This window comes from Epinephelus lanceolatus, chromosome 3 (genome assembly GCF_041903045.1).
Source record: "Epinephelus lanceolatus isolate andai-2023 chromosome 3, ASM4190304v1, whole genome shotgun sequence".
Lineage (NCBI taxonomy): Eukaryota > Metazoa > Chordata > Actinopteri > Perciformes > Serranidae > Epinephelus > Epinephelus lanceolatus.
The window spans coordinates 34,982,790-34,999,958 of NC_135736.1; the positions used below are offsets into that span (position 1 = coordinate 34,982,790).

At 43.2% G+C, this 17,169-nt stretch overlaps 1 protein-coding gene across 2 annotated transcripts in view; it reads left to right on the forward strand.

The window, feature by feature from the left end:
• The window catches only part of neurl1aa (neuralized E3 ubiquitin protein ligase 1Aa), a 98,706-nt gene that overhangs the window by 52,085 nt on the left and 29,452 nt on the right, over positions 1-17,169 (forward strand). For both annotated transcript variants that reach the window (XM_033623137.2, XM_033623138.2), the window contains exons 2-3: positions 11,040-11,290; positions 11,400-11,721. In XM_033623137.2, the coding sequence (XP_033479028.1) occupies positions 11,040-11,290; positions 11,400-11,721 (573 nt within the window). The remainder of the gene's footprint in view (positions 1-11,039; positions 11,291-11,399; positions 11,722-17,169) is intronic.

The window sequence follows — 17,169 nt, forward strand, 5'->3', positions numbered from 1 at the left end:
GGTCTTAAGTACAGCAGTACATTATTAATTTACACTAATGGCTTCATGAATACACAGTGATAGATTTATTTGAAACATTCCAAACATTTAAGAATTTGTTATCTTGTGTCACACCCAACACTGGGCTGCATGCTTTCATATTCCCAAAAGGCTTAAAGAAGTATTTCACTGCTGGAAAGACGGTCTTTTCATAGAACTGGGCCTCCACTTTGTGTCTCCACTTCCTCCTACTTGAGGCCAAATTATTCTAGATACAGCTGCTGCCATCTTGCTTTAGTGAAGTCATTTTGAATTAGAAGCCCTTTTTAGATAGGAACTGTGCAAATTTGCAGGAAAGTCCAATCAGTCTTTTTTCAGCATTGGCAGTATAAAAACAAAATCAAGGAGTGCGGCAAAATGCTGCCTACCTACTTTTTATACAGAATGCGCCTTTTTCGGGGCAATGGGGAGCGTGAGCAAGTAACAAAATGTGCAGCTCAGCGTGTGACGTAAACAGTGATGTGGGAGGGAAGCTGCAGCTGGTCAGTCCTTCAGCGATTCTCTCATTAGTCGGCCCGTTCTTCACCGTCCCCGTCATCTGACCATTTGATCTTTACATTGTCTGTCAGGTTTGCGTTTCCCTCTTGCTACTAGCTCCTCGCTAATTCCTGCTATCAGCTGTTTCCTGTTAGTCCACTGCCAGTGGCTTGCACGTGTGGCGTCATCAGCAGCTCCTCCCACAAGTCTTCAACAGCCCCTCCCGTTGCGGAAGGGCGCCTCATTCTTTTTAAACCAAAAAGGTTCCGCCAATATGCTTTTCCGCGGAAAATTGGGCACCTCGGATCAACTTGCCAATCCGGCTCTGTGTGTCTAAACGCTCGCACCTTGCCGGCAACACGGCCCAACATTCGCGGAAAATCTGGCAGTGTAAAAGGGGCTAGAGTTTGCGCAATAGAGATCTCTGCAGTATCAAGGTCCTGCCCATACACAAGTCTGACCAATCACAAGTGGCGCCACTGATCATGGGCACACTGATCAGCACCAAGTGGCAACCTCTGAGGCCAGAAGTGCTAAAAACTGCAGTTCATTGAATGACCACTTGAGGCTGACTCCAAAACAGATTAAATCCCTAAAGATCCCCATGTTAAACTGCCTGTCTTTACAGCAGAAATAAACATGTTGACAGCCTAGTACGAAAAAGCTTTTTGTCTCTATAGCTAATTTAAACATTCATGACAACTAAACAAGGGTGAATTATTTTATAACTCACTCTAGTATATTTTATGAAGGCCCAAATTTCCGCATATTGAAGGACAGGGCTGCTTGAGTGACAAGCTGTCTGCAGATGATGTCCTTCTCCTTCTCAGTAAGCTCCACCCTTCACTCTTCCACAGCTCCAACCTCTCCTCCAAATATGGTCACTTCTGGCTCCAAAAAAGCCAAGATGGCGACTGCTGAAATTCCAAACTCAAGGCTTTAGAATGGCAGTCCACCAGTGAGTGCCATCATGGTAGCTTTGTCCATGATTGGTACATATAGCTGTCATAAATCAAACCTCCTTTTTATGGCATCAAATAACTAGCTCAAACCAAACAGTAAGAAAAAAGAACACTTGACCAAGGAAAATTTTATTTGGCGTGTATGATGATCTTTTAGTTTGGCCTACAGTATGTCCCATCCTTCAACACCGAGGGGTCAGGGTTCATGACCTACTGTATACTGCAGTCCGTCTTTATGTACATGTGTATGTCTGTGCTCAGGAAACAGCACGTTATCTGCTTCATGTTCACAAATTCTCAGATTACAGTCAAACAGTGCACTAAAATATGTCTGTTTAGATATTTTAGGCAAGAAATAGGCAATACAAGAACAGAATCTTGATTCATACTTGATCAGCGCTGCCCTGTTTTTACAGTTTGATCTCAGGTTGGTCTGAGTTTAAGAGCCAAAGAGAGAAAAGGGGTTGGATCTCTGTCGATCTTCTTGTGTACTCTCTGTGTCTGTGACAGCAGGAGAAAATGCGGAAGTATAATCTGTTGTTGTTGTTAGATCTGTAATCTGTTGAGTTGAGACATGAGCAGGAAGATCAGGGCGTTGCTAAGATAGAGGGAAGTTTACCACAGTTCATTTACACACACTGCCCACATTGTTGTGATACAAAGCTGGTTGCAAAGTATCCCTTTAAATATTTTAGGTAAGAGACAGACAGATCACAGAGACACACAGGCTGTGTGTGTGTCTTTGTGTGTGTGTGTTTGTGTTTTCCCTAAAGACTTCCAGGATGAGCGTTAAGCTGGGCTTTACATACCAACACGTACTGGCAGTGGGTTGGTATGTGGGCTACCTGCGCTTCTAAGTGCCGCTGCTGTTGTGACTGACTGCTGTGGACTCATCATGTTTCCATGGAGCTAAGTTTAGCATTGATGGTTATCTATGGCGGTGAAGCAGGTCAATGGTATCTGCAAATTCTAGTCAATAGAGAAAGTTCAAAATAGGAAATGATTCTTTACGTTCATTTAATTCACTCAGTATACTTCCATATGCTGATTTTTTCACAACTTACCACACTGCAAGTGTTACAGCGCATTCAGACCTCTTGGTACACATTTTACTGAGCATCAGATACCAGGTATTGATTATTTGCAAATAATACTTGACCCAGTTTCATGTAATACAGCTTGACTGTTACCTTACGAGACCATTTCATATGGAGAACAGCATTTACAGTTGTTTCCCCACAACCAGGAATTTGTTTGCCAACCAAATCCTGAGCAAATATTTGAATACTTTTCTCCCACCTATAAAACCCTATTTGCATGGTAAACTACTCAGGTGATGGTTGAAGAGTAACGACTACACAACTCCAGATGAAAAACACACACACGCAGCTCAGCTCTCACTCACCCACAGTCATCAGCCAAATGAAATGGTAAGAGATTAGCTTACTGCTCCACAGAGATGTTCATTGGTGTATGACAGGTATTAGCCACACACAAGCCCGTGTATTGTTGTTATTAGTGGGATAAAGACCTCTACGCTCCGGGGCAGAGGAATACAAGCTTCGCACCCTGTTTGCTCATAACAAGACATCCTTGACCTTTGGCAAAATGGCCCCTGCGAGGCTGTTAAAGCTGCTTTTTCTCAGATAACACACACAACAACACTGTGTGCACAAACAGAGGTTTCTAAAAGGCAGTTGTCAGACTGATGTTAACAAGAGCCATTTTCAAGCTGTTTACATCAAGAGGTCACATCTCAGGCTCTGTGGACAGGAGCATAGGCTATTCCAGGATTTGTGTTGCTGAGGTAATTGAAGGACTGAGACCAGCCAGTGGGCGTCAGGCTGCTTTGGTCCTTCCGAAACTGAAACTTACAGGTCCAGTGTGTAAGATCTGGAGGGATGTACCAGCATCTAGCGGTGAGAGCTGCAGATTGCAACCAGCTCCCGGTTAGAATTCCTTTAATGTTTATTGTTCAGGAGGTTTTTACCGGGAGCCGATTATCTGCAAAGGTCTCCTGTTGATTTAAACCCCTAAAGCACATAATAATGCAGTTTAATGTTACAAATCTGTGTTTTCCAATGCTTTTATCACAGAGGGGCAGCTATGGTGGCCAATGCGAAAACGCCTGCGGCCCAATCTAGAGCCAGTGTTTGGCTTGTCCATTCTGGGCTACTGTACAAAGCAGCAGCCCGTTTGGAAAATGGAAACCCTTACCTTCAGTGGTCGGAAATATTCCAATGACTTTGATTTTTATCAGGAGAAAAGATAACAATAACATCCTTACTCTACAAAGGCTCTTTCCACTGCCAAAAACACGACCTCAAACCTCCAGTCTGAAACACCTACTACGAACTTAATACCAACGAAAATCTAATCCCCCCCCCCCCACACACACACACGTGAGCTCTGTGCGGCCACAGAGGATGGCTGTAGCCTGCACTGACTAAACAAACAAAACTGGATTATTATTGTGGACAGCTGCAGGTGACAAAGGACTGTTTTGCTGGATATGTGATGGATGACATGTTGCTTGATCCTTTTTTTTAAAGATTTTTTTTGCACTTTTATTGCCTTTATTACAGTGCATCTAGAGATTGACAGGAAAGGGGGAGAGATAATGGGGATGACATTCAGCAAAGGGCTATAGGTTGGAATCCAACCCAGGCTGCTGCAAGGAACTCCATGGGGCGGACACCCTACTCCCTGTGCTAGAGGCCGCCTCCACATGTTGCCTATTTTTGATATTACTTATACTTCTTTTGAAAAGAGTAATGAGCAATAAATAACAGTTTTTTTTGAGCCTAACACTGTAGAGCTAGCAATAATTTTACCTCCACCATAACATTTTTTTGAGCCAAACAGTAGAATTAGCACATTGCTACCAGCAACAAGGTGTTTTACCTGGTATATGCACTTGCAGGGGATAGTTTGGATCTTTTGAAGTTGGGTTGTATGATGTTCTTTATCGTAGTCAGTGTATTACATACAGTAGATGCCAGTCGGGATGGTCCCAGTTTGGAGAAGCAGCCTGGATACTGACACGGAAGCTAAGCATTGTACTGCTGTGGAGGGGTCAGCAATAAAACATAACAAAGCCACCTAAAAAAAAGTCCTGACTTAAAATATCAACACTAGTTTAGTGTACACTGTATTTGCAATATTTTTGAAGGGGAACTGAAGCCTTTATGTGGCTCTCTTGAAAGCCAGACTCCATTGAGAAAAATGGAGAATTCTAACATCACTTAACACAGGAGCTGCTGGTCTACCGCTGGTTTGGGCTTCTGGGCCGCTGGTTAGTTTGTTTGTATTATTGTGTGACTTTGTATTTTAGAAGGGTTTGTTCCAGTTCACCAAAGTCTACAACAACCAGTGGCGGTTCTAGGCCAGTTTCAATGGGGGGGCCAAGCTAGGGCCAGTCCTTTTGATACAGGGGCACATACAAGTACGGTCAAATATCTAAGTCTGAACAATAAGATATATATGTGTGTAGGGGGGTCCGGGGGCATGCTCCCCCGGGAGAAAATTTTGTATTTGATTTAAAGGCATCAATCTAGTGAATTCTGAGAGCCAAGTTATGATGGCAGAATATGCCTAGATTTCAACATCTTTGTGCTTTTTATGTGTGAAAAATGTTCTATTTTTACTGATAAAAACACTAGTGGTATGTTATGGTGAAGGGTTACACTTAAAATACAGCTAAGGATTAGTGGTTAAACATTTCAGTAATCAAAAGAAAAATTACTGATGTACTGATCTGCCTCTGGAGGGCTATTTTAATATTTAAAATCATGTGCAGACAAAATATTCTTTTAAAACTCTCACACTCACAAGTACAGTTCTAGATACACAAAACAATACAAAATACGCAAAACGAAAGGAAAACAAAAGGTGAGATTCAAATAAATTACACACAAACAGGCACAAATTACTGCTTTCCTCCCTCCCTCTCGATTTGCAAGTACAGCACCCTGAATCAGAGCATTTCAAAAGCCCTCTGGTAATTGAATGCCTCTGGGACAGACCCATTTATGGCAACCCACTGGATCCGTGGCGTGCGTGATCTGGCCGAGGCGTGGGTGCCGGAGCTAATAGCAGCCATTCAAGAAGCTGCTCCAAAAGCCGTGGCCTAGAAGTGGCTCGGCGCTCCACTCCGCTAAAATTACGTGCCGGGTCTATTTCTGACAGCGCGTCAATTTACACAGCCGAAGAATTCTCAGGAGGCGCTCCAGCCGGTGCGCTACAGAGTGACGTTCATTTACCGGAGGCATTTTATATCTGCCCAATTTTTGAAGACTGTGGCTGGGCAAATTAGTCAATGTATGGGAAACACTATATTTAAACACTAGAAAACTCAGGCCCTTTTCCTTCTTGTGTGGTGTATTCTGCATGATTCACTGGGTGCGCCTCTTTAAGTGGTCCGACCGGCAACCTGTTGAGACGATTTAGTTCCGCGTTCCCCCTCTGACTCCTTGGCGGGGGGGCCACAGGGGGAGCCGGAATCGGAGTTACGGGGGCACTGGCCCCTGCTGGCCCCCGCCCAAAACCGCCATTGACAGCAACACAATTTAACTTTCTGATTGAGGCAGTGGTGGACCAGCAGCTTCCATGTTTAGCAAGCCAAAATTACTATTTTTGTTAATGGTTGCTTTGATGAGAGCAAAGATGGCGACCTGAAGTCGTGAAAATACTCTCAATATAGTGTACAATGAAACTGCTATAGATTTTTTTTTTCAGTGACTAACTTGAGTTTTGCTGCTGCCCCGTCCACAGAAGTACATTGCTTAGCATCTGTGTCGGTACTCCTGCTGCTTCTTCAAAGTGGGGGCTTGCTGACAGATGTTTACTGTATATAATACTGTACACTGACTATGGATAAGTATAACCCCGCTTGAATATAAATCCAATTATCTCTTTATTTTAGCTCTGTTTTGCTCTCCACCAACCGCTTAAGTAAATATCTGTCTGTCTCTTTAGCTGCTAAATGCTGCACTATGTTAGATATGCTAACTTTGGCTGTCTGCTGATGCTGAGCAGGTAGCATACAGTACAACTGGTTTATCAGAGATTTTTTGCTAAAAATATGTCACTGCTGTTGCTGGAAATGAGGTTGAGTGTGTTGAGAGTTAACCATCAAGGTTGTTTTTACTGTGAGTAATTGAGGTCAAACATAAAAACCACACTCTTCCTTTACCGTACATGTTACCTTGAATAGCAGGAAGGATCCAAATGTCACAAAGCACTTGAAGACACTCGCATTCTATTTTATCCGGTGCAGCTGTATTACAGGGTATGAATCAGTACATCCTCCCATTGACCTGCAAATACAATTATCTGTATTCCTTTGTTGTTCATGAAGATATTTGGGAAAGAAGTGGATGATCAAAAGAAATGTACCAGAATGATACACATAAACAAAGTAAACTGACTTTCCACTGTGTTTAATGGCTTCTCTGAAAACCACACACGAGCTTAGCTGCAAAAAGCTACAATCTTAGACTATAAATATCATTTGTTGTGTCTGAGTAAACAAAAGGCATCTGTTGTGTCCTAGCTGATAGCCACAGAGTGAAAGAGTGCGCCGATCAAGACCTTTAGATACGAGGGGTTGCTAAGGAACATGAATTCACACATAGCCTGTTTCCCTCCACAGCAGCTGCGCCTCTTTAGAGCCCGGTAATGCATTCAGCTCAATCTGCCCAGGACCATGTGCACCACATTCAACAACTGCTCTCCTGTGGCTCTGCCTAAGACAAAAGAGCTCCACAGTGCTCCTAGGTTGGGGCCAGATTGAACGGTAGACACGCGTACAGGGTGAAAAACTGGAAGGGTCATTACTAGATAAACACAGATGAGAGGGAGAGGACGGAGACAAAGAAAGAGAGTGAACACAAAGCCTGCTGTTTTTTGAGGTCTAGCAGCATAGTCTTATCAGGACTCCACAGGACATCTGCTGCTGCCACAGTGTTAGCTTTCATCTGTTTGTTTGTCAGACAGCCTCCTGTGATTATGACAGTGGGTATAGAGTGAGTCCAGAGCTCTATAAACTGAATATTAACTGTAGTTTCACTCAGACATTTTCAGTTATAGCTGTTTATAGTCTGAGCACCTGACACAGGTGGGAATTAAGCTTAAGAGCTCTGTAAAACATTGGCAGTACTGTTAGAAGCAGTTATAAATTTTATATATTAATGCTTTCTTATTTGAAGGAATAAAGTAACACCTGCACACTTACTCCATGCCACAACAGTTTAATTGAGACCTTCGATCAATTCAATTTCAATCCTACAGGTGTGGTTAGCCATCTATACCACTCAAGGTGGTAAACAACTGACAACAAAGAATTGAATAAAATACATAGAAAAAAGTGCATAAGGGAAAAAACAGTAATGCAAAGGCCATACTACAAAATATCAAACATATATTAGTTAATAAAACATTCTATCAAAATTTGTTTCCTTAGAATGAGCTGCTTAAATCTACATAGTCCTCATCCACAGCAACACGTTCTCACTCCTACCTCGTCATATATCGACATTTGGTCATGGACTTTCCATGTCGAGATATAACATGTAAGGTACCCTTGGTGTCTTAGTTGTTGACAATCTGGGTTTCAACTTCAGCCTGTTACATGCATTGTCAGTTTCAAAATAAATGCACCATGTTGGTACAACGCTGTGAATTGGTGTTTTTTTCCCCTTCAACAACACACGCACATGGTTAGATTTAGGCAACAAAAGCACGTGGTTGGTTTTAGGGGGAAAAAAACAAGGTTTGGTTTACAATCTTACCAGAAGCAAACACCGGCCTCCTGGGTGAAAGTCTGTGGTTGTTGGACCAATCCAACACATCATCTAGCCTGGAAATCTAGACCCAAATGTAAAAAGATTTAGGGTCTGACCATGAGTAATGAAAGTGGCCCAACTCGAGGGGCGGCACCAAGCATGCCTTTGTAAATATCACTGCACGCAATTGGATAACACTACGACCAATCAGAACAATACACGGGGTAATGTATCCAGAGCACTACCAGCGGAGCTAACTGGTAGTTTACACTCTTGCCGTATCCGGTCGGCAGAACAGCAAAAACGTCCTCCTTGCAAAGGAAAGATTCGAGCGCCGTCTTCTGTTCCTCTTTTAGAGAAAAAGCCAAGTCTAACTCGTTCATTGTAGCAGCCAAAGCCGTTTCAAACAACTGGTGTTCATCCGTAGCCATCTTGCAATGTTTACTGACTGATTCCGGACTTCATCGTTGCAGCGCTGTTGTCATCTGTTTAGCTCGCCTCTGGCCCACCTATATCAGATACACCGATGTGATTGGTGCAGCTCAGCTACAAGGGCATGGGTAATGAGCATCATTACTGATTGTCAAAGTGACTCGCTGAGCAAATTCAAATTGTGCTTTTGCAAGAACTCTGGATTTCCAGGGTACACATCAGGGTCTAATGCCAGAAGTCACTAACCAAGCACTGGTATTTGACAACTTTGGATTGAGACCTTTGAGACTAGATGTCTACAGAGATCCCCATGTTGCACCAGCTTGTGTCTCCAGTAGTCAAGAATGAACAAACCTAACCCTGGCTCCAGATATACCATCTACATTTTTACATTTTCTTGCAGCTAGTGTAGTTAGCAGCCCCCAGCAATGAGCAGTGAACACTGCTTTGTAACATGAAACTTTATTCAGTGTTTCTGCTGGTTTAAATCACCGGTTCTGTTTGTTTTGTAGAAGAAGAGACCTCTGTTGATAATTCAGCTCCTGGTAAAAACCTCTTAAACAATGAACACAAAGTTTCAGCTGGTTGCAATCTGGAGTCCTCGCACTAGATGCCATTGCACCTCTCTAAGTCCACATAACCTTTGAATACATTAAATTGGGTCTTAAACACCCTTCTAAAAACTAGTTAAGAAAATCCAAACAAGAGATAGCCTTGCACCAATGTGATGTGTGTATAATTATTCTCCCTCAATACTTTTTCTCATGGATGGGTGGCCCAACATTTGGTGCTGTAATGTGTCCAGCATAGCTGACCGGAGTTTGGTTGGAGAAAAAAATCAGGTAACTGATACATCAGGGTAAACATCGGGTTTTACTGTTGTTTATATTGATGTATCAGTTCCTCCAATTGGAAGAGGGCAGTAAATCATAAGAATCGTGTTTTTCTGCAGTGACTCTGCCCTCTGCTTGGATTTTCCTATTGTCTTCTTGTTTTCAGGCATGTATCCCTGCAGCACTCAGGTGAAGTCGGGGCTTTATAAACCAGGTGCCAGAGCATAAGCAGCACTCAAGAAACACAGCACCAAAATAATGCATTTATAGTGAGGCAAAACGCCAAACAAGAGGGAACTCGGGATTGGTTTTTGCTTTCACTTTTGCTTGCGACCATGTTTACAAACAGTAACCGACAATCCCGCATAGTATACCTTTAAGCGGCAATCACGGTTGCTATTACTTGGTTTCTGTAGCCTGCTGGATACAAAATATCCAGGTGAGAAATGTGGATCACCAACTGGCGTAAAATTAGACCAGACAAGTTGAGAGAAAGTGGGCACAACAGAGAGGTAAATTAAACCACCTCACCGCAAAGTACTGGAATGCTCAAACACAAATACTGAAACTTCTGGAAATCATTTAGGATCACGGGATGATGATATATAAGAAATTGAAGGAGTATCAGATGGTGGAACTTTCAGGATTCTCTGTCAAAGCCAAAGACTTCAGCTCGCTCTCAGAATACTAATTCGGATATTTTAATCTGGCAGCTCTGGAAGATCTGTGAAATAGCTCCAGTAGATGTTCTTTCTAGTAGCTCCTTAAGTGTTGTGGTCATACCCCCTCAGACGCACTCACCCAGACTCCATTCAGACAAGTTTACTTGCCATGCATCTAATTATCAAGTCGGTCAAGCCTTTCTCTGCAAGTTGGAGGGCAAGATGAAATTATTTGACTGGTTGGTATTTATTGAGCTACGATCTTTTCTATACAAGAATGATGTCTTAATGAATCAATTTGCCAATCCTGCCGATCCTGTTATTAATATGTATGTGGTATGTAATACTGCATTATACTGCCAGACAGTGAGAGGCTTCTACTTGAGACTTGTGTAGACAGATGCTCAACTGAACGGCTCTCAGTGGACATGGACCATCTTATCATTTTGGCTTTCTAAAGGGCTGTTTGTCTGGGAACAGTTCAGTATGTGAAAAACTGAAGAGCATAATTTCTGTCTTGGACATGTGTTGCAATCTAGACGTGCACGGAGATTTGCTTTTCACCCTGTAGGGCCCACTGTGATTATGGCTGATTAGCTTATTACTCCATTGCTCACAAATAATCAACAAAGAACCCAAGTACAAGAGCTCAGAAATCTTAGATTATGCAGTAATATCTGATGTTATTTTCTGTGATGCAAAGCTTTTCATCAAATTTGAAACAACAACATCAGACACTAATTACAGTGACTAAACCTAACCTCCTGCTCCTAATTAGGACTCTTTTGTTTCACAGTAAAGCTCAACCCTCTCTGTGCTTCGCTCTCCTTTTGTTTCTCTCTGCCTCAGACTCCCTCGGTGGCCCGTTCCCGTCCACGTCACACAGATGCCACCACAAACCCAAGAGGTGCCTGCCCATCCAGTGTGGCAGCGTTGGCGGGCCCCTTCCCATCAGCCCACTTCTGTTCCATCCAAACGCCAAGGGATCCCAAATCGTCATGGACCTCGCCCAGAAGACAGTCAAGAGGCAGGCCAGTTTCTGCAACGCCATCACCTTCAGCAACAGGCCCATAGCGCTCTATGAGCAAGTCCGCCTCAAGGTATTTGATGTCAGAATGGAGCTCCTAAAAGTAGGGGAGTCACAACTCTTGTTTTCTTTTTTTATCTTAGCTTGATCAATAAAGCCACATTCTGTCCTCTTGTTCCCAGATTACTAAAAAGCAGTGTTGCTGGAGCGGGGCTCTGCGCCTGGGCTACACCGCCAAAGACCCCTCCAGGATAAACCCAGACAACCTGCCCAAGTATGCCTGCCCTGACCTGGTGTCCCAGAGTGGCTTCTGGGCCAAGGCCCTGCCTGAGGAGTTTGCCAATGAGGGCAACGTTATCGCCTTTTGGGTTGACAAGAAGGGCAGAGTTTTCTACCGCATTAATGAGTCCAGTCCCATGCTGTTCTTCAGCGGAGTCCGCACAGCTGAGCCCCTCTGGGCGCTCATTGATGTTTACGGTCTGACCCGCGGAGTGCAGCTGCTAGGTAAGATGGTTGAAGAAGCATAAAATGCAGAGCTGAATTACCAAACAGGCAATGAGGGCGACTGCCTTAGGGACCCAGATCCTCTGGGGCCCTAAAAGCCCCCCATTCACTGTATGACAATTAGTTTGTGGTAATTTCATCAACTGACTAATAATCGTAAACTAAGCATGAAGGGGTTTAACAGAATAGTATGTAAAACAGGGTTTATATAAGGATATGTTATGGTTATACTCCAGACTATTTCTTGGCAGCCATTATGGCTAACTGCATAGGCATCGAAATCCCGGGAAACTGTGTGACAGTGTGTGAGGCTGTGGATACTTTACCATTTAGTGTGTGTTCATGCTAGAGAAGTAGTAGCAAACAAACCAAAAGTGTTTGTACCTGCAAGTTTCTGAATTGCAAGAATAAAATGATAAGATACACACAGTTTTCAACTCTACTGCTGGACGAAAATGTATTACCAAATGATAGTGTTTATTACTGCTGGGTCGCACTTACTGGAGCCCCACACAGAGCATCTTACATGCTGTAATCACTTTTTCTTACTGTGTGAAGAGGTGACTGTTTGGTCTAGCCAGCTTTGGCCTTTTCTTCCAGTTGAATTGGGGAGTTTCCGGACAACAATTCTGATAAGTGTTGCAAATTCTTCAGTTCAAATAAATATGGTCAATCATCAAAGTGCAATGACTCACAGTACTTAAGATAATCCATAATTGCATTTAGTCCTTAGAAGGCAATAACCACAGTGAGAATCAGCACCACACGTGTTAAGAACGATTGAATATGGAGGGTGATTATGCCAGCCAGAAAGTTGTAGATTCCTATTAGCCATAATGGCCGTTCTAGGCAGCTACTTTCTGTGTTTGCTTCCGCTCAGACTCAGACAAGCATTTGAAATGATTCATGTACAAAACATGTTTATTTGGAAAGCTTTAGGGAGGCTCGCTCAGCGTGCCCAGATAAACACTGTGTTGTGTGAGTCCTCATTTACCTGGATCTCTAACAGAAACAGAGGTGGTGAGTGCAAACACACAGTCCAATGTGCCCTAAGGCCTGCTAGTGTGTTAATTCGGCCCTCATGCTGTGTTGTAAATGACACGCTGCTGGTATTACCTTCTGCCTAAGTGTTCTGCTTATGATAAACTTTGATTTGGATTATCTTTCCTATCAGGAAAATAAACCAACGAAGCCATACTAAGGCGAAGTTACAAATCACATGAGACGTTACGAGCAGTAATAATTCCTGTTATATTCAGTGTTAGACCCAGGTACACTAAGGCTACTTAGAAGCCACACTCTGATTTATTAGGTTGACAGACTGAGGAAGTTCTAGGGATGTGCATGACTCAGAATTGTGTCTGTTGAATCAGATTTGGCCATTAAATGCCAATATTTTCGAGGATTCCTTTTCTTTCTTTTTTTTCCATACATTTTAAAGTTTTGAATGGGCTCAGTAGGACATTCAGTGTGTCAGCAGCATCCATGAAATCAGATCGCCAGAGACTGTGAGCTGTAAATTCACCACTTCTAAGCAGAAGAGAGAAGATAGTTTTTCCTCCTCTGTGCTGCTGCATCACGTCCTCAGTTGCTGTACCAAAGAGTAGCGTGAAAATCAAGAGCGCTCCCTCCGCAGCAAAATCTGGGGACCAAAACGTCCCCAGAATGCACTGCTCAGCACACTGACTATCAAAAAAAAGACTGCTCGACTTGAAGCAATCTCAGTCGATAAAGGGGTCTCTGACTGGCAATTTGAATCCCCGACTTTCAAGCGGCAGCCCTACGAAGTTCCTCAACCTGTTTCATCAAGCATTTGGGACTCTAAATCTTCTGAGTGGTGGCAAAAGCTGATGAAGTGTGAGAGAGCTCTGACACAATATTACCTGCCAGAGGCAGCATTCTTTTAGTGTATGCAGCTTGAAACTTGAGTCAAGTGTCTGAGCCATAATCTTTGAGCAGATTCCTAGCAGTCTAGCCAGTCTAGCTTAAAATGAACAGACACAACTGACAAACCGTCAATCGTCCGGCCATCACTCTGAAAGCCAGGAGGTCTTATCTCTGCAGGTTCTTCGGTGTCCTTGTGTTTACTGTACACAGGTCCTTTGTAAAAGTTACCCTTCCTGTTTTTCATGTTTAGAAGTAAGCCTTCCATGAAGCAATGGAACATCAATGAACAATGAATCTATATCTGACCAATATCTGGCCCCCGTGTTTACATGAAAGCAGTGATGGGGGGGTTGCTGTGCATTATCAAGGTATGCTGGGTAGCTTAGCATGCATACCACAAAGACATAGCCCTGGATAGTATAGCACAGGCTTTGATGTGAGAGAATGTATACACATATTTGTTCTCCGAGGAGATTCAGTGCTGTCGTCCCCTCTTCTGTTGTAAAAATAGACGCGGGGTCACATGTCCCATAGATAGCACAATTGATTGTAATTGTGCACTGTGTCGATTGATGTCTTCAGGGTGGTGGGGGTGGATGTTTAGTGTCTTGAACATGAAGGAGTCCATAGTCTTTGTTTTCCCCTCTCTGTGTTTGCCTTTCCTTTCATGACAAGTGCCACTTATGGTTCATAACTCAAAGTCCTCTTGCCATATTCAGTAGTCTGTCCTGATAAATTACTGTTTGCAGATGGGGAAAAGAAATATCAGATAATGGGACATGCAGAAAATGGTTCAAATATCAAATAGTGGAGGCCCACTGGCCGAGCTTACCACCCCGAGGTTTGCTCTGATTGAAGTCTCTGTAATGCATCTTTCTGAGAGATGTCTGACCCCTTTGAAACACTGCTCCCAGCACCATTTCAATCAAAACGCTAGCTTCTGCTTAGCTCTACTTAAGTCATTTTTACTGTCTTTTTACAGTCAGGCTGTATGCAGGGCTGCCTACAGAGCAACGCTCATGTTCCTCTGGGGGCCAACTGACTGACATCTGCCCCCACAAACAGGGGCCTGTTCAGAGGGCTGGAACGCTACCGAGGGTCGAGATAGAAATACATCACCCAGACTAGACATGGCCCTTTGTGATGCTGAATGGCCAATTGTGTCAGCTCTGTGCATCACGTTTCTGCGCGCAACGCTCCATGAACCTTTCCCTATCCTCAGATAAGCCCTTGGGCTTTCACATCTGAGGCCTTCCCCTCGCTTTCTCTTCTTATTTTATCTGTCATTTGAGGAGCTGTTGTTCTGGGATTCTCAATTAAACCCACAGCTTGAGAGGAAACATAGCAATAGAAGTGGTAAAAATGCAGAATTTCCTTATTACTTTTTATTCTTTCTAAATCCTCCAATACCTAAATAGCCTTCTTAGAAATTTGCTACAATTGTGGACATCTTTAAATCCCTTTTTTTTTTACATTTACCTGGATCCTTTATCATATTCTCACTCAAAATCTCCATTTCTCCAGCCTACGCCTCTATTCTCTGCCGATGTGATGACCAAATTTCCCCTGTAGGATCAATAACATTTATATTCTCTTCATTGCAGCGTTTTTCAGCAGTGAGGGAGATTATTCATTGTGCCTCCTTGGAAATACTATAATCCTTGCTACATAAAGATTGAATTAAAATTCTATGGTGGATTAAGTTTCTCACTCAAAGACATTTTGTACAGCTTGTGTATGCAGGTTTTTCATAATGTAAATTAGCAGGGGGCCTCTGGTAGTGTCGCTGCTGTCTCCATCCAGCAGGAACAGCGCTACACACTAACATGCACACACCCTCAAAGGCAGCTTCCACCACCTATTCACATCAGCTCTTCTACCTGTCTTCATATCACGAGCTTCTTCTTCCAGATGTTGCATTATGTTGCTCATTTCACGTTACTGATTTTTCTAATGGCTCCTGTGTATTGTCAGCTGCCTGTCAGTGTATTTGGTGAAGGTATTTTCATGAACACACTGTGTGCTATGCTTCATTATCACAAACATTTAGACAAGCAGAAGATAAGTCTTGTCACGGGAGCTCACAGGTTGGTACTCTACCACCTCTATGCACTTACAATGCAAAATGAATTGTATCTTTTTTTCGTCCTTTTCCAAAGACAAAATGAGCTTGTTACAACCTATTCATAAAAATGACATCAGCATTCAGCAGACATGGAGCAACTCAAGCATTCACTAGGAGTTTTGTCTGTGTCCACCTGGTGAATGCGAATCCAATACGCACCTTCCTTTTAACTCAGTTTTGTTCTCCACCAGCTGCTTAAAATCATCTTGCTCTTTAGCAGCTACATGCATCATGCTCACCTTCTTGATACTTTAAAGACATGGACAGAAATAACCCATTACCAAGTAGTATCAAAATATAGTCAGTCAAACAATACCTGCATTCGCTCCTGTTTTTGCATGGGGATCTGTTCCTGGACCCTCTCGACTCCCAGTTAGCATTAGCAAAAGCATTCTACAGACTGTGCTGTGAGATTTTAGCAATCTGCCAATAGTTAGTTTAGTGCAAGCTTCACTGTATGACAAGGATCTAATAAACTGGGTTACAACATCAAGTTTGATGTAAGCGGACTGTGCGATGACAGCCCCTACTGAATTGCAGGCTACGACGTATGTCCATTGTACGCTGATCGTGGTCAGTACGCAAGAAGAAAATGTCATCAGTGTGTGTCATCCATCTACGCCGCCGTAGTAGTAAGAAAAAAATGAAAACAAACATGAATCGAGCCCGCGTTATTGCTGCACTTATGTGTGTTGAAAAATTATGAAGGAGAGGAGGAGGAGAACGTGGACGCGGTTGTGACTGGCTAACTTGGCATGTCAATTTTGCAGTGTAGAGTAGAGTTCAAAGTGTATTTATTAGCATCTACTAGCATTTGGAATTGTCGTGCTGATCGGTGCATCATTTCATGCTACATTTCTATTGCTTGGTTAGTATGTAGGTCATAACAGGGGTCACACAGTGAGATGGTCATCCCAAATTTCTGACGCTGTCAGAATTTTATCCCAGGCTGTCTTTGATTGCAAGAACACAACAACGGCCATCCTTGAGCCTCTCTCACTGAGCGACGTAGGACCAATGTTTTAGAGCCACGACCAAAGATTTCGCTAAATTTCTGTCAGATTGGTCATCTATTGTCTAGGACAGCCCAAAATCACACAGTGTATACTGGGCTAAACACAGCAGCAGGGGCTTACATCCAACACCAAGCTTTTTAAGAGTCCCAACAAACTCACACGGACACTAAACTCGACACCGCTTAACTTGTTGAGTCGTTGAACCCTTTAATAACAGTTAGGTAAAGTTAGCCGGGTGATGCTAACAGTTAGCCCTGTCACTAGGCCTATGGGTGGCAGGCAGTCCCCAGCGCGGAGCTCAAATTCTCAGCAGCTGCATGGGTTGTAGCCTGTACTGTTTGTGTTGTGGTTAGGTCAAGCATGTTGTGTTTGACGGAGTCGGCAGATCAGCATGCCAAAAAGGTTGTCTGCGTATAGTGT